Source organism: Platalea leucorodia, assembly GCF_965183815.1.
Source record: "Platalea leucorodia genome assembly, chromosome: 3".
Lineage (NCBI taxonomy): Eukaryota > Metazoa > Chordata > Aves > Pelecaniformes > Threskiornithidae > Platalea > Platalea leucorodia.
In genome coordinates, this window is record NC_138825.1 from 127,283,323 (window position 1) to 127,306,135 (window position 22,813).

At 56.7% G+C, this 22,813-nt stretch overlaps 1 protein-coding gene across 1 annotated transcript in view; it reads right to left on the reverse strand.

The window, feature by feature from the left end:
* The window catches only part of SELENOI (selenoprotein I), a 36,195-nt gene extending 14,773 nt beyond the window's left edge, over window positions 1-21,422 (reverse strand). Inside the window, exons 1-3 of the mRNA XM_082306565.1 lie at window positions 21,260-21,422; window positions 3,348-3,416; window positions 2,914-3,022 (exon numbers count right to left, since the gene is read on the reverse strand). Coding sequence (XP_082162691.1) covers window positions 2,914-3,022; window positions 3,348-3,416; window positions 21,260-21,307 — 226 coding nt within the window. The 5' untranslated portion in view covers window positions 21,308-21,422. The remainder of the gene's footprint in view (window positions 1-2,913; window positions 3,023-3,347; window positions 3,417-21,259) is intronic.
* Window positions 21,423-22,813: the final 1,391 nt, after the last annotated feature.

Consider the following 22,813-nt stretch of genomic DNA (forward strand, 5'->3'; position numbering starts at 1 on the left):
TTGCCCTCTTGTCCCCAGCTCCCCAAAGTCCTGGGATCTAAGAACTGGGGAGGACAGCTAGCAACTGTAGCCCAACTGTAGCCCAAATGCATGCCACAGAAGTGTGTGCAGATCAGATTCTCCTCAATCACTTGCTGGTAGAGCCTCTTTGAGATGTGGTAACACCCTGCCTCTGCAGACACATGTGAGGATTCCCCTCCCAGTCTCCAGCCTGCATTCTGCCAATTGAAACCGAGTTCCTCCTTAGTAACACCTCCGCCTCCTCCAGCGTGGTTATGGCAGACGGCCAGCTTAGCTGTCTGCAACTCGGGGAGCCCAAAGGCCCATTTGAGAAAAGCAGGAAGAGGCACGGCTTCTCGGCAGCAGCCTCGCAGGAGGGCACATGGAGGTCTCCTGGGGGGAACAACGATTCCGTAAAATGCCACCTCATGTTTCCTTAGAGCAGGACGACGGTGCCTTTCCAGCAGCAAACGGAGGGCATCACGTCTACAAAACCATCCAACGAGGAGGGAAGGCACAAGCTTCTGGAGGCCTTGGCAGCAAAATAAAAAGCTCTTTCCAAGCAGGACATGCGTAACGTGTGTGTACAAAAGGGTCCCAAAGCATGAGAGCTTCACCATCCCTTTGGCAGAGCCCAAGTTTCTGGACATCTGATGTCCCGGGGATTCTCACACTGAGCCTCCTTCCCCGAGCTACTGCTGCCGGCTTTTCTTCCTGTGGCTCTTGGACCAAAACACAGCCCAAATCTTAGCTAACAGCCACCGATGCCGCCTGAGCTTTTGAAAGCCTGGCATACTGAAAACAGTACTTGTCTACCTACCAATGAAGACAATCCAATATTTTTCCCACTTCACTGTGTTTTGATGATTGGCCCAGTTTTAGAAGAACTAGATCAACTCTTCTGAGCAACCTAAACCAAACCTGGCAGGGGCAAAGGGAGGGAAAAATACAGAGGGGAAGCTATTGGTAAGTGACAGAGTCATCTTTTCCCTGGGACACCCCCGGGAGGAAGGAGGCACAGCTGAACAGAGCTCCCGACCTGCCAGCCTCCCCTCCGTGCCTGGGGAGATCATGGCACAGACCCTCCTAGCAGCTGTGCTAAGGCGCATGGAGGACAGGGAGGTGATTCGGGACAGCCAGCACGGCTTCACCCAGGGCAAGTCCTGCCCGACCGACCTGGTGGGCTTCAGTGGTGGAGTGACTGCATCAGTGGACAAGGGAAGAGCTACGGATGCCATGTATCAGGACTTCCATAAGGCCTTTGACACGGTCCCCCACAACATCCTTCTCTCTAAATTCAAGAGAGATGGATTTGATGGGCGGACGGTTCGGTGGATGACGAATTGGCTGGATGGTCACATCCAGAGGGTGGCGGTCGATGGCTCAATGTCCAGATGGAGACCAGTGATGACTGGTGTCCCTCAGGGGTCCGTACTGGGACCAGTGCTGTTCAATATCTTCATCAGTGACACAGACAGCGGGATCGAGTGCACCCTCAGCAGGTTTGCAGGTGACACCAGGCTGAGGGGTGCAGTCGCCACGCCTGAGGGACGGGATGGCATCCAGAGGGACCTGGGCCGGCTGGAGAGGGGGGCCCCTGTGAGCCTCATGGGGCTCAACAAGGCCAAGGGCAAGGTCCTGCACCGGGGTCGGGGCAGCCCCCGGTGTCAGCACAGGCTGGGGGATGGAGGGGTGGAGAGCAGCCCTGCCGAGAAGGACTTGGGGGTGCTGGGGGATGGAAAGCCGGCCATGAGCCGGCAACGTGCGCCGGCAGCCCAGAAAGCCAAGCGTCTCCTGGGCTGCATCCCCCGCAGCGTGGGCAGCGGGGCGAGGGAGGGGATTCTGCCCCTCTGCCCCGCTCTGGGGAGACCCCCTGGAGCCCCGCGTCCAGCTCGGGGGTCCTCAGCACGGGAAGGACATGGAGCTGTGGGAGCGGGGCCAGGGGAGGCCACCAAAATGGTCAGAGGCTGGAGCAGCTCTGCTGTGGAGAAAGGCTGAGAGCTGGGGGTGCTCAGCCTGGAGAGGAGGAGGCTGCGGGCAGAGCTGATTGCGGCCTCTCCGTGCTTAACGGGGGCCTACAAGAAAGGGGGGGACAGGCTTTTTAGCAGGGCCTGCGGCGACAGGACACGGGGGAATGGTTTTAAACTGAAAGAGGGGAGATTCAGACTGGACAGAAGGGAGAAATTGTTTGTGCTGAGGGTGGTGAGGCACTGGCCCAGGTTGCCCAGAGCGGTGGGAGATGCCCCATCCCTGGCCACATTCAAGGCCAGGTTGGACGGGGCTCTGAGCACCCTGATCTGGGTGAAGATGTCCCTGCCCATGGCAGGGGTGGGACTGGGTGGCCTTTGGAGGTCCCTGCCCACCCAAACCCTTCTGTGATTCTACGGTTACTGTTAAAAAGTTGAAAGCTGTGCACATCCTTATCTTATGCAGAATGGTGAAACTGAGAAAAAGGATTTTGCCTTTGTTAGTCTAAACATGGCACTGGCATGTTTTTGCAAGAGGGCAATTAGCTGGGATGCAAAGAACAAGGCTCTGCCTGCTGACTTCAGGGAAGCAGAGTTTCCCACATAACCCTGTTAGATTTTAGGCACCAGGTTCTTGTCTGCTCTGTAGGCAGAGCCAATTCCTACCCAAGATTTCGGCTGTTTCCTCCTCCCTTGCCCGCACGCTGCCAGCCAGGCTCACGTCCACCCAGCAGCTGGAGGGAAGGTGTCGTATTCGGAGAAGTCCTCGTCACGAAGCCCTGCGAGTTCAACCCCTCAACTCTGTCCCTCCTCTGGCACAGCCACCTGCCTCTGGGAAGGCCCAGACTAAGAGGCCTTATCAGTGAGCACCAGAAGTCGTGGCAGAGGAGGTGGCAGATTTCACCGCTCCGATGCTTTGCATCCAAACAGGAACAGGCAGCCTTACCAGAAGCATAAAAGTCAGGGTCGAAGTATGCCATGAGGAAGAAGTTGAAGACAAGCAGCAGGAAGCCAGAAAACGTTATCAAATTTGGGGCCAGCCAGGTAGGGAAGATCTATGGGAAAGCAGCAAAAGAACATATGAACTCATTAAAACATGTAATAAGGACCACGCACTGCTCCTGGCCATGGCAGAGACCTGGTTACAATCGTCTGGGTGTTAGACAACACTGCTTAGTCGCATCTGGCATATCACGGGGCAGCAGGAAGCTTTAGGCTGCGATACAGTGAGCTCAGGGCAGGCTGCATGCTGGAAGGCAGTGCCCTTTGTAATTAGTTGCACCACAAACGAAGCAGGGCTTTTCAGCTGTCAGTTTTACAGAGAAGACTTTGTGGTGACTGGAGTTTTGCTGTCCCACTCAGGGCAGGACAAGGTCTCACCTTCACTATCGTGTTCCAGAAGGGATGCATGACGTACAGAGACAAGGGGTTGCTGTCCACGGCGCTGTACTGTGAACAAGGGAAAAACAAAAAACCAATAGTTAGGGCTCCGCCAACACCTCCAAAAAGCCAGAGATCCTGAATATTGAGCTTTCCGTGAGGACACCTGCCACCCAAGTCTTGGCATGGCAAGAACACTTGGGTCAAGGACGGAGTCTCACCAGGGACGGTGCTAAACAACCCGCAAAGCACCCACCAGCTCCAGCGACACTGGCCACGGACCCGCAGAGGCGGCTCTCAGGTGCCCATCTCATGCCTGTACCCAATGCCTCCCCTCCGCAGGGAGCAGCCCCACGAGAAGAGTGGGTCGCGTGCCCACCGCAACGGTTTTTGGAAGGTGGGAAGAGACTCAAGGACACGCGACCTCCTTTGCAGCCAACGCTCCCGCCACAGCCGTGCACCCCGATGGCCACACCATGGTCTGGTGGCACTCCTCACAAGAAGTGACAGTCCCACAGCCCTAAGCCCCCACACCGTGGGACTGACCCACCGAGGACAGCTTGGCATGCTCTTGCTTGAGCAACCCTGTAGAGCCCTGCCCTGCAAGGCGAGCAGGACCTTCTCGGCTCAGCACCCAAAGGCACCATGCAGAAGGGTAGGAGGAGACGTCCCCACCAGCCATGAGAGCTGGGGCCGGTCTCCAGGCTCCTTTGCGCTCACGCTCCGGCACCCTTTTTGCCAGAGGCTGCAGGAGTACAGCAATGAGCCCCCTTGGTGGGGTCCCCAAAACGGGAGCGCGTTCTCTGATGGACAGGATACTAACGGGGGGCTTCAAGGGATACATTTCTGTGCTGACAGCTCCGAGTGACCCAGACACAGCCAGTGACTGACCCCAGAGGTCCTGCACAAGAACCAGCACGCTTCAGTCGAAGCCACCGAGATGGCAGCTATCACTGTCTCACTCATCTCCAGCCACTTGGAAGAGACCTTCTCCTCCCAGAAAGACAGAAGATATTCATGAGCAAGGTCTTCTACCCCCTCCCCTGCCCTGCAGATACTCCAAAACACCACGTACTCCACCATACCACCACGCATCCACAAGTATCTCCGAATCCTGCACATCCCGTCACGGTTTCAGGTACAGAGGGTCATCTGGCACTAAAGAACCGCGCAGAGGCACCAGCTTCCCGGTGCAGCCACACAGGTGACCTGGGCTGGCTCGTGGGCACCATGGGACACGGGGCTCCCAGCAGAGCTCCCAGCCCCACCAAAGGAGGTGGGGACAGAGACTGGGGCCAGAAAGGGAGCAGAGCGATCGTAGCAGCACAGGCGACAGATTTCACTGTTTGGAGGTAGGACCCACGTCATTTCTCCTTGCTCAGTTAGGGCAGAGCAATTTGAAGCCGTTGCCCGCTGACCTGGTGAAGGATCAGCATCTTGCTCCTTGCCTGCGCCCAGCTCAGTGAGCTGGAGTCCATGTTTCCAAAGGGGAAGGACTGGCAGGTGAACACCAGGAGGCCCGTGGGTACCCCACGCAGGACGGGTCTCGGGGGGCTCCTCTCCATTAAGGAGCCGAGATTTCCGCAGAGGCAGCTGCTGCCCTTGGGAAATGGGGAAGAAGAGCTCTTACCCCTCACCCCACTGCTTTCAGATCACTTGGCGGGGGGAAATAAAAAAAATCAAAGACCTAGACAAGCCATGAAACAGCTTCCAGTTAGAAAGTTAAAATTTGACATCATTTGGCTGTCAAGAGCACCACGAGCTGTTATCTGCCCTCCAGCTCCCAGTCTGTTCCTAGCAAAGATTACCCCGTCTAAAGTCCTCTTCCCCAAGTAACACTTTGATAAGAATCCCAAGAAAAACTTCATAGGCTACGAAACTCCTCGGCTCACACACTCGGTGCCAAGCAGGGCAGCTCCTGGCGCCCACCCATCCCGGGTCCCCATGGTTGGGACACGACCCCCTCAGCTCCCCAGCATCGCCACCCCACGCAGGTCTAATCCCAAGTTCATAAGCAGTGTTATGGAAAGCAATCAAAGCCTCCACCCCTCCCTGCACCGCCACGGACATAACCTCTGCACTTCCCGAGATAAGGGGACCTCGGTTGGTAAAAGGAAACCCATCAGCAGAGAGCAGCTCCGCGTCCCCAGCTGCCCCACGGCCTTGACCTAGCCACCGTCTCCGCACCCACGGCTTGTTCCTCCCTCTGTGCTCCTCTCCTTGGCTGGAAACCCCATTTCCCCCTGGAAGCAGCCTGTCCCGTTTCAAAAGCTGGGAAGAAAGTGGTGGGAAAAGGCAAAGCACCTCCCCACAAGACAGATGCCAGCAGGAGGAAGGGGCACCAGGTCTCGCCGGGCTCTGAGCACGCAGGCTAAGAGCTTACAGCATTTTTTCCTAACTGGGTGAATCCCATCCTTGGCAAGCATTTCTGTACCCCCACCAGCTCTTCTCTGCCCTCCCCACGACGGATCAGTCCGTCTCACTGGGGGTCAGCCCCAGTGCTTACGTCCCCGCACCAGCAAGCCCATAGGAGCTGCAGAGCAAGCAGCAACAAAACCCTGAACTCGATGCCGTACGGAGGAGAGGTTTAAGCCGTAAGGAATTTCAATCCCAGCTTAATGCAATTTCAAGGGACAGAATTCCAAATGCTTTATGAGATAATAGGATTTGAACCACTGGTTACGGGAGGAGGAGAGCTGGAGACTGATTAAATCTCCTTATTCCCAAAACAGCCTGGAACAAGAAAACAGACGCAATGCTTGGAGCAAGGCAGGGGAAGAGCTCTGGAGTTTCTGTGCTCGTGTTTGTAAGGTACCTCGGGGAAGTTTCCCCAGGCCCGTGTCCCGGGAAGCGTCCCCCTCTCCTCCCACGTTCGGGGATAACAGTCAATAAGCAGCTTTTCCCCACAGTCACACATGTTCCCACCTTGCTTGCAGAACTCAAAGACCTGGAACGACCTGTTTCTCAGGGGAGAGGGCAGCTGTTTTGCAGAGGTTTGCTGATACAACCACCCCAGCTTCAACCGGTCTCCTGGAGGGACACTTCTTTGCCTGCTGAGCGAGGCAGGTAGGTGCTCTGCCAGCTCAGAGGACACCAAGAGACCAAAGGGACCGAGCTGGGGCTGGCGCCAGCCTGCCTGCCACCCTAAGGGACGGCGCTCCCGGGCAGCCAGGACAAGGCTGCCTGCCCAGGACAGCCGCCTGCCAGAATACCAATGACCCGCCAGGCATCTTCAGCTACAAAACTCAAAAGCACCTGCCATACCCAGCCTCCCCGCAACTGCTTTTCGTCATTTGGTTTCTTTCCTACAGTCATTCCACCTCTTTACCTTCTTGCGCTAGCAAGAAGGGGGTCCCGAGCTGCACGGCACGCGAGCTCTCCGCTCCGCAGGGGACAGCAAGCCAGCAGCGCTGCTGGGGACGCTGGCAGCGGGTGAAGGAGGAGGGACGGGCAAGGACAGGCGACACGGGCAGGCTCACCACCCCCTCAGGGTGCCGGGCCTCTGCGTGGTCAGAGCTGGAAGCAAAGCAAGCTGCGGAGATGCTTCACTTGCAGCTCGCTCCTGCGGCTGCTCACCCTCCAGCCCACGCCACGGGAAGAGCACGGCTCCTTGAAGGGAGCCCCTAGCCAGGCTCCTCGTACCTGCGTCAGCCCTCCACGGCCGCCGTTCTTGGAGACTGACGTTCCCAGAGGAATACAGGCTCAGGATACCTGTCTCCATCCGCCTGTTCATACACGCTTGTGCCTTGGAGCGAAGCTGAGGAAGGGGCCCGACGGCCCCCGAGAGCGCCAGGCTGCGGCGTGGGGCTCGTACCCCCCCAAAGCTCGTCTCACGCTCAGCGGCCGCGGTTGCTCTGATGAAACACTCCAGAGGCTATAAACACAGCAGTGGTTTAGCTCACCACGCACGGCACCGGCTCCGTCATTCACCCGCCTCATCCTCCCTGCAAATTAGCATCAACTTTTCCATTTTGGATCTCTGCACATTGGTCTAGTGACTCACGCATGTGACTATTATCCTGCTCCAAGTCATATTTCTATCACGGCCTGTGACTACCACCAGCTAGGACTCTTGATTTCTCCCTCATTTTCAGGGAGAGAGGGTAAAAAAAAAAAAAACACGAGTGCATGGAAGGAATTTTGTACACCCCAGAGCCTCCTTCTCAAAGCAGACAGGCATTTGTAACGGGCTCTGCTCTAAAATAGCACCGTGCATGCAGACACCGCTTCTCCTTACAATTGCAGGAAGGAGGCAGCCAGCCCAGGCCGTCCCCTTGGGATTCGGTTTTAAACTTCTGTAGAAAAGAGACAACTTTTCAGCAAGAACCTCATCACGCGCGCGGTACAGCAGCAGCCTCTCCTGCACCCTGGCCGTGCCAGGATGGCCTCGGGATCGCTCACCGCCCCGCTTGCTCCACCCAGCCACCCCGCAGGGCGCCGCAGGGCACCCCAACAGCCGGTCCCAGCTGCCACGGAGCCGTCGCGGGCGCAGCGGTGAGCTGACTGCATCGTTACGGGATTTAAAGACGGGAATGGCTCACACAGCTTAAAAACAACATTAATCATGCAACCAGGACATTTCTGGAAGATCCAATTACGCGTCCAAGGAGGAAAAAAAATACAGATTTATAGCCCAGATTCTACTAATAGCCTTCCTGTCCAGAAAAACAATGCTGCTTTTAAGTAATCCGGTAACCAGGAGCCAGCCGCTGACCAAACGCTGTCGCACGGGTGCCCTGCACGCACCGGCGTCGGACCTGAACGGATCTGGGGTGGGCTGGGAGAGGACAGCACTGGTGACACAGGCACCAGCGCTGGGGACAGCAAGCAAAGGTGGATTTGTACGCCCCATTTTGCTCGCAGGCGCTCCAGCAAGGCCCATGGCAGCCTGTGCTGCCAGCCGTGCGCCCGCATATCGCTGCTTGCACCGGCAGCAGAGCAGAGGGAGCCTCGGCAGAGCAGCTCCAGCAAGTCCATAAGGCCGTTTGCTATAAATCTCCTTAAGTAGGAAGAGGGCATGAGGCTAAGAACCTGCTCCCATCAGGCTCAAGATAAGCCAGGAGGCAGTGAACTCGACAATCCCTGGCAAACGTAATTGAGCAGAGCCATGCCAGCGCAAACAAGTCACGTTTGCACTATGCCCACACTCCACTGATGCATGACAAGTCACATCGTGCTTTAACGGTACTTATTAACTCGAGCCCTGTTTATCTTTTCTAAGGTCATTTCTCAGCTGGCATAAGAACGGAGCACGTTGGCAGTGGTAAACCCACAATCACCACATGAGCCGATGGGTTTGGCTCCCACCACAAGCAGCCGCAGCTCAGCAGGCAGAAAAAGGCACGAAGGATGTCCCGTCCGCCCGCGCCGCGGCGGGGAGGGACTGCCCGAGCGGCCGGCAGACACCGCCCGGCCACGCCAGCTTCAGTGCCAGCACCGCTTGCCTCCTCCCGCCCGTTTTTCACCATGCAGGTTTTAGACATCTAGCAATGTCCCGCCAAGGTCGGAGCCCCTCTCCTCCAAGAGGAGCTACCGCATCGAGCAGAAGCCTCCTTCCTGCTCCCCAAGCCCCACCGGGTGTGCAAATTCATTGGGAAAACCAGATTTCTGCCCTGCCGACACTCTCTCACGTCCAGAGCCTCAGCTCTCACTAACACCAGCTGCAATATTATCCCTCATCTTCTGCAAACACGGACGTGGGACCACTCCTCCAGCAAAGCCAATGGTGATGAGCATCGGGGAGAAGCTCGCTCTTCCCCTCAGCTCGGGGAGCAGAAGAGGTGCTTGGGACCACTGGTGTGGTGCCTGGGGAGCGTGCAGCCACAGCCCCGCTCTGGCAGGAGGAATCGGCTGCGGAGAGAGGAATGCTTATCGGGATAACAGCTCTGCCTCAGAGCAGAGGTACTGCAGAGGGATAAAACAAGCACGCTTGGATGCAAAGCATCAGCAATCAGCCCGGGCAGAGCCGATCCACGGCACATCTCCACCCGGCCTAACCCAGACCTGGCCCCTCCACAGGCCGGACTCACTCTCCAGCACAGCGGCTCACGAAGGAACCTGTGGTCACCGCAGTAGCTCACCTTGCGAACACCCACCTGATAGGGAGCCCACACTCGAGTCAGTCCTTGGCTATCTGAGCTCCAGCCAGCTCATCCAGAGGGCTGCAGCTCCGTGCCGGCACCAGGGTCACCCCACGGTGGGATGGAGGGGACAGCCAGCCCAACCACCCTACTGCCGAGTCCCAACCCCATCCCATCACCGTGCTGGGCAGGGGGAAATCATTTCTCCGTGGATACGTAACATGGAGCAACATGTTGATGGCAGGCTTCAGCAAACAGCCTGCCAATTTCCACTGCATCCAGGAGCATTCTCCATTTGAGAGCATTAAATATCCATGAATATGGGTCACCACCGCTTCTGCTACAGTTCGAGGTGATCAGCTGCAGAAAGGATGCACAGATGGTGAGCAGAGGAGTGGGAAAGATACACCTTCAGGGGCCTGAGGCAGGGATGCAGCTAGGGGAGGATCAGGCAGTGACGAGCCTCTGGAGTGGGAATCGAGGGACCATAGCAGTAACTCTGGGGAGGAAAAACGGGGAGGGGGGAGGAAGAAAAGGCAGAAGCAAAAAGGCACAAACAGGAAACCTGTTACAATAACATTGCGACAGCCGAAAGACTTTCTTACTGTTGCCAGAGCTGTTTTGCACTTCAAAAGAGAGGGCTGAAGCACCTAAGAGGGGAATCAGACTAGTTTTGCAAGCCTGCTCCTGGTGCCCAAGGAGAACAGAAGGGACCAGGGCGAGCACAGCAGCGCAGCCCGGGCAAGGGGGCAGGGGAGGAGGCAGCAGCCGCTCGCCATCCCAAGGCACACTTTGACACCCACCCCGTGCCCTCCCGAGGGCATTCAGTCCCACAAACCACCCCAAAACCTGTTTCTTGCTGGATCAGCAAGGTGAACTGGCCTCTCCAGGTGGCCACAAGCCACCGGGGAGCTGCAGACGCCGGCAAGACCGCAGCCCCAGCCTCCTCTCCAGAGGACAAGGCCATGGCAGAACTGGGCCGAATCCAGCACAGAGCTGGGTTGGATGCCAACCCATCAACCAGGAGAATACACGAGTCAGTGCAAGAAAAGAGAATTCGTTACAATCCCTAGAAAAAGAAATCAAGTTGAACTTTTAAGTATACCTATCAAAGGAAAACACAAGCCCACGCACATCAGGAGATGACTACAGATGAAGCACGCACGGCGGGGAAGGAGGGGGAAGACTACCTTCAAGTTTCGACAGAGCCTATGTGAAAGGCACAAATAAAACTTTTTTTTTTCCCCAAAGCACATACCACTCTGCCTCTCTATATCCCTTGTCCCGCCTCTCCCCAAAGAGGAAATTCACAATTAACAGAAAAAAGCTGCGTTGCTTCGTAAGCCCTGACATCCTGCTTTGTGCAAGACTCGAAGCGCAGCAAGTCAGGTCAATTATACCAGCCCTAATAACGCGGCCGTTTTCTCAGCCAGCTATGGGAAGTGATACTTTAATTTCCACAGTGCACTCCGGTTCTCTTCCAAACAGTCCCAACAGCCAAATACTCGCTGCTCATTAGCAGAGAGTGACTTCTATGATGGAATTCATTGTAGCCAAGATTCAACATGCGTCAATAAACATTGCAGTTTCAATGTTTCAGAGTTGCAATAAACATTGCAGTTTCAATGTTGCAGTTTCAGTGCAATCAGAGACCCAAGGTGGGCTGACCAGCAGCCTATGCCATCTTTAAGTGACTGCTTTGCACATCTTGGGCGAGCATTCAAGGCAAGAGCTGCGACCCGGCTCTCCTCTGCCCGCCACCCACCAGCCTTGCCTCTCTGGCAGGGCTAGGGAGGCTCCTCCAGCGCATGGAAAGGGGTCAAACAGCCAAATATACCAGCACGCTCATCAGCGTCACCCACCTCAACTGCTCCTTCCTTTCCACATCCCTGTGGTCGTTCATTTTGGGACCGGCTCTGTGCTGACAAGGACAACGGGGACGGGGGAGCCCAGCAGTGCCGGAGCGCTCAGCCGGCTCCCTGCTCCCTATAGAGTGTGCGGGAGATGCATACAACCATCGCAGCGGACTCCAAGCAGGACAGCAAAGGAGGAAGGTGTGTGCAAAGATCTATCAGATATTTAAAGCAAAAATGCAGAGTAAATAACAGACTTCTTTCTTTTTAAAGGGAATCTGAAGAGCAAAAGGCTGCTGAGGAGCAGTTCTGCTTCCTACTCCTCCATTGCACTCACACCCATGAAAGAAGGCACCTGGTTTTAGTTGATGTCCCCAAACACCAGCTGGGGACAGCAATCTTCTGTTTCAGGCAGGGCAAAGGATGCAGAGGGATGCGGGCAGCAGTCAGCTGGGCAGAGCAGGAGTCGCATCCTTCACCTGCACGGCAAGAGAAGAGCTGGGAGGGCTCCCGCTGCAGGACAGGACAAGGAACCTACTGCCTGCACCCATCGCACGCACAAGCTGCCCACAATTCACTCCTTTAAGGGTAGGGACTGCAGTAAAAAGCCCACACAAACAGCAGCGCGGAGCCAGAGAGAGCTCCCCTCCCCAGAGGAGGTCTGCAGCCGCACAAGCATCACCCCATGAGCACAAGCATCACCCCCTGAGCATCAACCAAACCACCCAGAGAAGGGCAGCCCCGGCCCGACAGTCGCGCTGATGGACCCGCTGGCTGTTTGGCAGCCAGTCCAGCCGAGCTGCGTGTCCCCGGGCGACTCATCTTCTCATACCAAAACCCACAGAGGTTTGAGGTTCCTCCTAGGAACCCCCACTATGGACTGAAGTAGCAGTAGGTCCCCGACCACAAAGGGCTTCATCATTGCCACTGTGTGGCTAAAACCAGAAAGTCTGGGAATCCCCCACCAAAATATGGTTCGATATCTTCGATGCCCCGTAATGCAAAGGCCGCCACTCAGAAACCAGACCTGCGGCAGCAGCAAACAGCACCCCGAGCTGCCGGCGGCAATCTGAGGATTGTTGTAGAGATGTAAACACACACAGACTTGGTCCCGGGAGCGGAACTAGCTCCTCGCTCATCAAAACCTTACAAGACACATCAGAATCGTCTCTAGAAAGCAAGATAAATCCCTTACCCTCATCTCACTGCTTAGCACAGAGCAAAAGCTCAGCCAAGGCTCGTGAGCCAGGTCATTCCCAGTTAACGTATAAGCATTGCTACTGTCTCCTCCAACCACAGCAGCTGGGCAGTTTTCAGACCACGAGAGCTGCAAGGGACACACTTAGCTGGGCAGAGGTTCAAAACCCTGAATTTAACCGCAGAACAGGAGAAGAAAGAAGAAAAACACTTCTAAGTTTTACAGCTGCTCATCTTAGAAGTCATGGAGGCTAGGAGGACTTCTGGACTTCCTTACAGCGTCCTCCACAACACAGCACAGCCGAGCAGCACCTTGGGAAGCTACGCCCTGTGTAAAGGCAGACACAGACACACACACACACTCTCTCAGAGCAATTAAAAGAGCCCTTGGGGAAGGAGTTAAGTGATTCAAGAGCAGGCCTTCCCCTCCTTCACACTCTTCCTGCTAAGGGCCCTGCAGGAGAAGGCAAGCTGTTTGTCTGGGGGTGAGGAAGACTGGCCTTTTAATCACCATGGCCTCAAGCCTCACATCCACATGGCTAGCAGCAAAGAGCCTTCCTCTCTGCCGCTCCCGCTACCAGTTTTGTTGTTGTTCCACTGCTCTGAACTGCCACTGGCACCCTTTGGTGTCTCTGCTCAGCAGAGCAAACCCTGCAGAGATCTCTTTAGGGCTCGTATTTCCAGAGCAGCCTCTAAAAGCCTGCCAGGGAGAGCTTCCAGCCATCTGCTTCCTGCGGCGCAGCATCTGTAGCCCTGCTCTCCACGGCACTTGAAGTCTGAAGGCAAGAGGATTTCTTGAGGCTGGTTGAGGGGAAGAGCAGCCTCTTCCTCATGGCAGAGAGGGCACCACGTGGGATCAGCAGTCCTGCTTCATGCTGTTTGCGTAAGGGACCTATAGAAACTGTTCAACCGACAGCCAAAGCGCGATACGTGCACAACTCCTGGATCTGCGATGCCTGGCAGGTCTGCTGCTGGTGCTGGCTCAGGCTGGTGACAGCCCAGGAGATTGGGGTTCCCACCTGGAAGAAGGGTGCAGAAAAGGGAGAAGAGCATCCAGGAGGAGAGTACTTCCCACAACAAAAAGAAATCCTTTAAGCTAGATGCCTAGCCCTTCGGTGCATTTACTACACCAGGTCTCCCAAGCTAAGGTCTCATCTGACGCTGCAGGACAACCGTGCTCGATACACTACTGCAAACCCAGTCTGCTGTCGTGACCCTGACCAGGGGACCGCCGTACCTCGAGGAGTCGGTGACCCACATCGCAGCCAGCCTGAGCGTGCCCAGGCCCGTGCTACGCTGCACAGATCCCTCGGCCGCACGATAAACTCAGCCAGCTCGGTGCAGCGGAGGAGCCAGCAGGCAGCTCCCACTCAGCATCAGTGACTGGGCCACCTGCATGTCCTCGCTTTTATCTAAAAGTGCAGCAAGAAGCTCTCATGAACATCCTTTCCATCTGACACTGGAAATGAGGAATAGAGTTGTTTTCCTGTAAGAAAATAGCTCAAATGATCGAAATGAGGGAAATATCTTCTATGTACGGGGGTCAGCCTAGCACGCTGTGCATGGATCAGAAGCCCATTTGATGCTACATCACCTGGGGTTCCCACCATCTAAAGGGATGTAAGATTATCTATACTTTTCTCTCCTTATAGCGTTAGCTCTAATTTTAAATGGCACCTTACAGAGTCCGAGCGCCTTTCTTACTGGGATAACAGACCAGCACCTCCTGGTGCAAAATCTCTGCTATGTATGCACCCACCACAGGGCTTGCATGCTCTCAACCACACAGCTATGCTCCATACAAGATGCCTTCTCCTCCCTCAGGAGGAGCTGGAGAGGAGCCCTCCCTTCCCTTTCCTTCGCTGCTGCAGCGGCTGCTCTGGCAGCTCTACGCGGGACGCCTCGGTAGGAGAGCAAGGCTGGGACCTGTCGAGGGGCTCTGTGCTGGGAGAACGGAACCAGCTCACAGCAGATCGACGGCCAAACCTGCAGCAAAGCGCAGGTCACTGCGCAGAGAAGGTGGGATGAGCAGCGAGTCTGGACACTTTTTCTTAGTGCTTGAGCGCTGCCGGCTGCTCCCAGGCCTCAGCTCAGCAGGCATGTGGCAGCAGACACCAAAAGGACTTCATTTTACTGCCCACGCAGCTAATGAGACAAAGAACCTCTTCACAAGAGCCACCGGCGAGCGGGCTGCCGCCGGCCTCCCCATGCCGTTGCTGGTTGTGTGCTCCCCATGGGCTGCCATCACCAGCTCCTGCTCCGAAGCGAGGACACAGAAATGGAAGGATTTTAGGGTGCAGCAGTTTTGCTATAAAAGGCACTTCCCAAGCCCCAGTTCACTTTCCTCTTATTGAACTCATACGTGCTGCCAAAGCCTCTGGGGTGAGACACCGGCCTGTCCCACCTTTGGACCCAAACATGACACGCGTCATTGCCTTCCCTCTCGCGTCCCTCCCATGCCGAACGTAAGGAGCGGCACTCCCACATCCTCCTTCGCTGGCATTTCCCCCAAACCATTACTCCTGAGGATGACACATACCCTCAAGGAAAGCCCAAGGTCCAGCCGGCATCACGGCAGAAACTCGTACCTGCACTTCCACCCAGCTCACACGGTGAGGAAAACACGCGAGGAGAGACCACTTACACACATGGCCAGAGCCTCGTACACAACTCCAGTACTTCCCCTGCTCCTACATGAGCTGAATGAAAGAGCCATACAGCGACCACACACCTGGCTGTAAGACGTGCCCCAGGAATAGTCATTGGTGACTCCATCACACCAGAAGACACCAGTGCAGTGCAGGACCCCACAGGGCAGAGCTGAATAAAACAGAACCACAAGCAGCTCAGACAACACTGGGCAAGGAAAGGCTACAAGAAATGCAGGGCACGTGACTGGAATACAGAAAGACGGTGACAAACCGTCGAAGCCATCTGTAGCTAACAGGACACATGAAGTTGCAGCGCTCTGCCCTCACTTGCAGTCAGTCTCGCTTCCTGCAGCTGCAAGCACGGTCTCCTGACCCACTGAAACGAGCCACAAGAGTCACAGTGCCGCAGAAAGCGACGTGCAGCTCATCGAGATGCACGAGCAGAAGTAATACGAGTGCTGTGTGCAACGCACAAAGCCATCCTTCCCCTCTCCGCTGCGCTGGCGAGGCTCCAGCCCACACGCTGCATCCAGCTCCGGGCACCACGCTCGGGAAAGGCGGAGACAACTTGCAAAAGGGAGAGTTGTTTGGGTTGCTCTGTGAAAACAGGACTCGGAGGCAGTCTGGAGGGAAGAAAGGGGTAGGTCTTTCTCCTAGAGAAAGCAAAGTAGGAGCAGACACCTCTGTCAATGTTCCAGACGGTCCCATCATTTCCCCCCCTCCCCATAATTTTATATAGAAGGAGGTTGCCCAGAAGCCTGACAGAAAGCGATTTGCAGACAGGTTTTTAAGGAGCAGATCATGACCTCTGGCATCCAACTGCAAGGTTTACGCTCTGAAACAGCAGTGCCTGGCTGCATCTTTCTTGGCAGACGACATTCAATACTTAACAGTAACAGAGCGTCTGGTTTTGGCAGGGGACATTCAATACTCGACAATAGCAAAGCATCTGGTTTGCTTTTCTTCGGAAGGTCGACACATGCACCCTGCTCTACAGTCTCGAAACAAGAGCTTTGTTTTTGATATCAAGACCTCCGCCCTGCATCAATCATCTGCACGAGGCTGACAAGCCGGAGGAGGTGCTGGAGCAGACACACTTAGGATTTGTCCGGCTCTCTGACCGCCGCGTACAGCATCTCCTCGGGGGAAGCCTCAGCACGCTGCTGCCAGGCAGGGCTGTAATGCATTAGCTACAAAGGATGTATTTGTTCCAGCAGAGAAACCCTTCCTTCCCGTTTTAGGTTAGCTTAAAATTGTCTCCAAAGGTACATACGTTACACCCAAATCCCACAGTCTCCTACTGAAGAAGTGTTAGAGGTACAAATAAAAGCTGCGATAACGCTGCGCTTTTTGCTGCACAGCCTCCTCAGGCAGAGGAGCTCTCCAGTGCCCCTTCAAGAGCAGATAAAGGACGGTTCCCTCTACACCACTACCACCCGTGGCACCGAGCCAGCCTGTGACAGAAGGAGCGTACACCTACCTCTCCCCCAGCCAGCAGAAATGTGCACGCTGCAAAGCTAAAACCATCTGGACTCCTGACTTGCTGCTTCCCATATGCGCTCCTGGCAGCAACGGGAGGAGTAAACCAGCCAGGGCTGGAGAAAGCTGTGGATCATCTTGCATGAAGCTCTTCTGCTCCTGCCGTATCAGCTCCAGGGACACTAGCTCCTCTCCGAGAGCGTGGACACGTTCCTTCCCTTGGACACATGTTGCCTCCTCCACATCTCCCTGAATCTGCTTGCTTTTCTCCAAATCTATCGCGTGCAGGCTGGAGAGGTTCTGCCCGGCACAGCTTAAAGGCTGAGGCAGAGTCAAAGGTGCAGAGCCATTTGCGGCAGGAACTGGTGGAGTCTCCCTACAGAGGGTTTGGTTCTGACCATGCATCACCTTTTCGGCTGGTCCCACCTAAAAGCAATCACTTGTCCTAGCTGCTTTCCAGCCACGCTGGCTTCGGGTACATATTCAAGTTACACAATGTGAGCCACCTTCTCAGGTAACCTGCTGTGCTGCTGCCACACACCGACCTCTTCCAATACATCCCCCCACTTTGGGGACGAGGCAGAGAAAGCAGCTCAGCAACAGCTACCTTATTCTTCCGTTATTTTGCATTGCCATCCATACACATCCCACACTGCTCCTTCCTTCATAGCATCACAGAAGGGTTTGGGTGGGCAGGGACCTCCAAAGGCCACCCAGTCCCACCCCTGCCATGGGCAGGGACAGCTTCACCCAGACCAGGGTGCTCAGAGCCCCGTCCAACCTGGCCTTGAATGTGGCCAGGGATGGGGCATCTCCCACCGCTCTGGGCAACCTGGGCCAGTGCCTCACCGCCCTCAGCACAAACAATTTCTTCCTTCTGTCCAGCCTGAATCTCCCCTCTTTCAGTTTAAAACCATCCCCCCGTGTCCTGTCGCTATTGGCCATGCTAAAAAGTCTGTCCCCCCCTTTCTTATAAGCCCCCTTTAAGTACTGAAAGGCTATGTCCATTTGGGATGACAGTTTACACTGCTGCAGAAGTTTTCTGGGCCAGAACAGTTAGTTGTACCCAGAAGGTCAACCAGCTTTTCACCAACAGAGTGGTGATGGATCCAGAGTTGCACCTTCAAGGCAAAGAAAAGGGAGAGCAGGACAAGCCTCAATGCCTAAAGCAAGGCTGGAATATGCAACCCGGTATCAGAGGTTTGTGCCTGGATCAGCCGCTTTCTCAAGGTTAAAATAGCAAAGAAAAAAAGAAAGCTGCCCAAGCAAACAAGACATGTAGGAAGGGAGCACTGCAGAGAGACCGACTGGGGCTTCATTACCCCCTACGGTAATCCAGTGTGTCAGCGCTGACTGCTCTTCTCAATACAGTTTATTGCCATCTCCAGCAAAGCGCTTTCACCTGCCGGTGCTCGCACTGAGGGCGCTGCACAGCCCTGAGGAGCACGCAAAGATGAGGATCGGTGTAGGGCAGAAATAAAGCTCTTTGAGGGAGAAGTGTGAACCCGCCCACTCTTATCAAAGTCCCTACTGACTCGGTAAAACCACAATCTCTTGAGCAAAGTTACTTCTGCCAGGTCTGCCCCTAGGGCATACGCTGCCTTATTGGCCTCTGCCTGCTGGTTCAGCTGTGCCAGGCTGGGAGCGATACCTCCATCGGAGACCTGCTTACACATTTCAGCCCTACACCATCCGAAACCAAGGCCAGTAAACACAACGCTAGTGTATAACTGGTGACGGTAAGTAGCCAATGCTGCCCACACTGTGCTTTATACGATGGGACTTTTCTCCTTGCCCTGGTCTGCATTCAGGGTCCTGTTCATAGATTTAACTGCAACGGCATTTCCATCCGAGGCGTCTCCAGAAAGACCATGACCTGGGAGCAGATTTTGGTGCCCGCTACACAAACGAGAAGGTTGCTGCAGTTGTCCGGACCCTCCCAAGTTCAACTGCCAGCACCACCTGTAGAGGGCGGAGACCCCCTCACCACCGCACAGGTACTGGGAGGGAAGGCAGCAACACCACAAATCCCTCCAGGCACTACTGGAAACAGGCTGAACACACGACAGTCTCACCTCTTCAAAAAAAAGCACTGTCTTCGCAGGAGCAAAATTAGTCACTTCGGGAGGCCTGGCTCAAAGCCAAGCACATTTTGCTTACCTTTTTCCAGCATCCACACAAAACCTCTATCTTTCACTGCCTTTCTATACAGGCTTAAAAGTTTACTGATGAATCCCTATACAATCTTTCACGGGACACATCACGCAACCCGTCACGTTGGTCAAACCCGCTCTACCAAGGCCGTTTATCTGCAGCTCATCAGCTCTGAGCGTGCAAAAGGAAAGCGTGAGCAAGCCCTGACCGCTCCTGCCCCCACAGAGCGCCCCGGGAAGAGATCAGACCCACACAGACAGCCTCGCCCAGCTACACAAGGCAGCAGGTCACCGGCTTCGCTCCCCGAACGCATCACAGAATGACAGAATCCCAGGTTGGAAGGGACCTCAAGGATCATCTGGGCCAACCTTTCTTGGCAAAAGCACGGTCTAGACAAGATGGCCCAGCACTCCGTCCAGCTGAATCTTAAAAGTCTCCAATGTTGGGGAATTCACCACTTCCCTGGGGAGATTATCCCGACGGCTGATTGTTCTCATTGTGAAAAGTTTTCTTCTTGTGTCCAATCTGAATCATCCCAGGAGTAAATTTGACCCATTAACCCTCGCCTTTTCCATGTGACTCCTTGTAAAAAGGGAGTCTCCGTCGTCTTTGTAGCCACCCTTTAAATACTGGAACATGGTGATAAGGTCTCCCCTAAGCCTCATTTTCTCAGGGCTGAACAAGCCCAGTTCTCTCAGCCTTTCCTCATACGGCAGGCTTCCCAGTCCTTGGATCATCTTTGTGGCCCTTCTCTGGACCCTCTCCAGCCTGTCCACATCTTTTTTGTATAGCGGGGACCAAAACAGACTTGTCCTAACTGTCCACACTTAAATGACACCCCATGAACCACCCTGGAAAGATGACTGCCACATGGCCCAATGCAATGGATCCTAGAACAAGTGTAAAGCAAAGGTGAAGGTGAGGAGAACCTTTTTAGCTTCACTGCTGGTGTGGGAGAAGAAGAAAAAATATGGCAAACGCCCTCCTCTCCACATAAACACACAACCCAGTGTTCCCCTGTGTTAAGGATGCTGCATGCTTTGCCCCAAAACCAGCCCCTAGAGATTTAAACTGCCACAACAGAGCCTGTTAGCACTTACAGGGGCTTCCTTCAAAGGTTTCCAGTGCTTTGAACAAGACACGGACTGCCACGCTCGCGCGAGGAGACGCAGACGATCGCTGGCACGTTTCTGTGGGTCTGACCACGCAGGGAGCAGCCACAGGGCAGGAGCAACGTGGTCCTGAGCTAAATGTGGGGGGAGTCCCCGGGTTGGCCGTGCTCCCACCGCGATGCAGACCCAGAGCTCCCTCCTGCGTGGCCCTTTCACAGGCAGGGGCAACCACAGCCCAACCCGGCAAGGCGCCGACCTCGCTGCATGCGGTGATGTGCCACGGCTGCCTCTCTCGACCACATCGCTGCCCCAGGAAGGGGTGGGGGGGACAGGCAAGCTGCCACAGTGCCGCTCCCCATCACACCCACACGGTGCCCGGCAATGCCCCCCACTCCTGGGGGGGGTACACACATCAAACGTGATCACACCCCACTCGGTAACGTTGTGCCCTGCTGTACTGCAGGACGTGAAGGTGTGTCCCCACCCCAGGAGCACGGCCGGCGTGCAATCACGCTGCCACCGCCCCACGCTCCGCTGTCCCCACACCAGACCTCACGGCAAGGCAGGCAGTCTGTCCTTCCCTGGGGGGGACAAACAGCCTGGGCGTGCCCACCCAGCGCACCAACACCCTCGCACCGACGTTGTAGGCAGCAGCATCACACATCACATCCTTGTCCCTGCTGGGAAAGGGGCTGGGGGTGCCCAGCTTGCAGGCGGACACCCCTTGACTCGCTGCAGGGCACACGAGGGTCCCCCTTTCCCCTCCCCAAGGCGGGGTCCCACGTCTCACGCGGTCATGAATTCACCACGCTGGTCCTCACTGCACCCATCACCCCCCACCATGAAACAGCTGGGGGGGGGGGGGGGTAGAAAAGAGGAAAAAAAAAAAAAAGGCATTTTATTACGCTGCATTGCACCGGTCCCCGCTGCACTGCCCACGGCGCGTCCCACCCGGGGAACTGGGCGTGGGGGGGGGGGGGGGGGGGGGTGAGGGGGGTGGGGACGGACAGGACCCTGCACGGAGCCGAGCATCCACCGCACCCCAACCACCCTTCCACTGCATGGCAGCCGCCCCCGCCCCACGGCACCGGGCACCGCGGCTCCCCCGCCCCACGGCACCGGGCCCCACGGCACCGGGCACCGCGGCTCCCCCGCCCCACGGCACCGGGGCTCCCCCGCCCCACGGGGCCAGGACCCACGGCACCCCCCGCCTCCCCCGGCCACGGCACCGGGCCCCCCCACACCCACGCATCTCCCTTCCAAACGGCGTCCCCCGCGGCCTCCCGCCCCGGCACGGCGGCCCCCTCAGACACCTCACGGCGCCAGGCGCCCCCGAGCGCCGGGCCCCACGGCCAGGCCCCCTCACCCCGCCGGGCGCGCCGCTACCTTGTACTTGCTGAAGCCGGCCAGCTGCTCGGCGGTCACGTACTCCATGGCGGCCGCGTGTTCCCGCTCCCGGGTCTCCGGTTGCGGGTCTCCGGTTGCGGGTGTCCGGTCGCGGTCCCGCCGCTCCGCTGCGCTGCGCGCCCGCCCTGGCCCCCGCCGGCCGCCGTAGCCCGCCTCCCTCCCGCCGCCGCATCGGCCCACCCGGCGTGGCCGTGACGTCACGGCGCCCCGCCCGTGGGAGGGCGCCGCCTGCAGGGCGGGAGGACGCCGGGCTGTGAGGGGAGCTGTGGCGGGCTGCCTGCTGCCGGCAGCTGTCGGCGCCGAAAAGTGGCTTTTTTGGGGGGAAATAAAGACCTGGGGAGGTGCCGTCGGGGTGGACCCCGCCGCAAGCGCAGAGGAGGGCGAGCCGAGCCTGCCGCGGGCACCTCTCCGCTGCGGAGGCGCTGAGGGAGGCCGGCTCTCCCTGAGGAGACAACCGCGGGCAGCCCGGCGCTGCCCGGGGGTGCTGAGCCCCCTCCCCACGCCTGCAGGGCCGGGAGGAGGTGTTTGGTTAAAAATAATCCCCTTCTCAGGGGAAGGAGAAGGAGCAGGGGCTGCTGCAGGCGGCTGGGGCTCTGCTGAGGGGACCGGCGGCAGGGCGGGCTCGGCAGTGCTGGGCTCACGGTTGGACTCGGTGGCCTTAAAGGTGTTTTCCCACTTAAACGGTTCTACGATGTGGCCAGAGCAGGGCAGCGAGGCTGGGGCAGGGGCTGGAGCACAAGTCTTACGAGGAGCGGCTGGGGGAGCTGGGGGGGCTCAGCCTGGAGAAGAGGAGGCTGAGGGGAGCCCTCCTCGCTCTCTGCAACGGCCTGAAAGGAGGCTGGAGCCGGGGGGGTCGGTCTCTGCTCCCCAGGAACAAGCGATGGGACGAGAGGGAACGGCCTCAAGCTGCGCCAGGGCAGGTTTGGGTTGGGTATTGGGAAAAACTTCTTCCCCCAAAGGGCTGCCAGGCCCTGGCCCAGGCTGCCCGGGGCAGGGGCTGAGTCCCCAGCCCTGGGGGGATTTAAAAGCCGGGGAGATGTCGTGCTGAGGGACATGGTTTAGTGGGGGGCTTGGCAGTGCTGGGTTAACGGTTGGACTTGATGATCTTAAGGGTCTTTTCCAACCTAAACGATTCCATGATTCTATGTATCTTCCTCCACACACCTCATCCCTTGTCACTGTTCAATGGGGAATTCTGGGATTTTACAACTTTCCGCCAAATGGAAAGAAAAGCATCAACCTTTTCAGTTTCCCATCTCTCAGGAACATCCACCCAGTCCCAGCCCTCATTATTCCACCTGTGTGTTTTGCTGCAGTTTTATCATTTTTTTTCCTGAAAGTGTAAGAGAAAGGTGGTCCAAAGTGGCCAGGACAGGGGGACGTTCCCAGGGCAGCTTGGACTGGGATCATCCCGGGCTCCATGCGCACTGAGGCCAGGACTGGTTGGAGAACCCCAGGAGCACGTAGGGCAGGGCTGAGGTGAGGGGAACCTATGGGCTCCATGGGAAGCCTGTCCGTGTCCCGCCGGCTCCA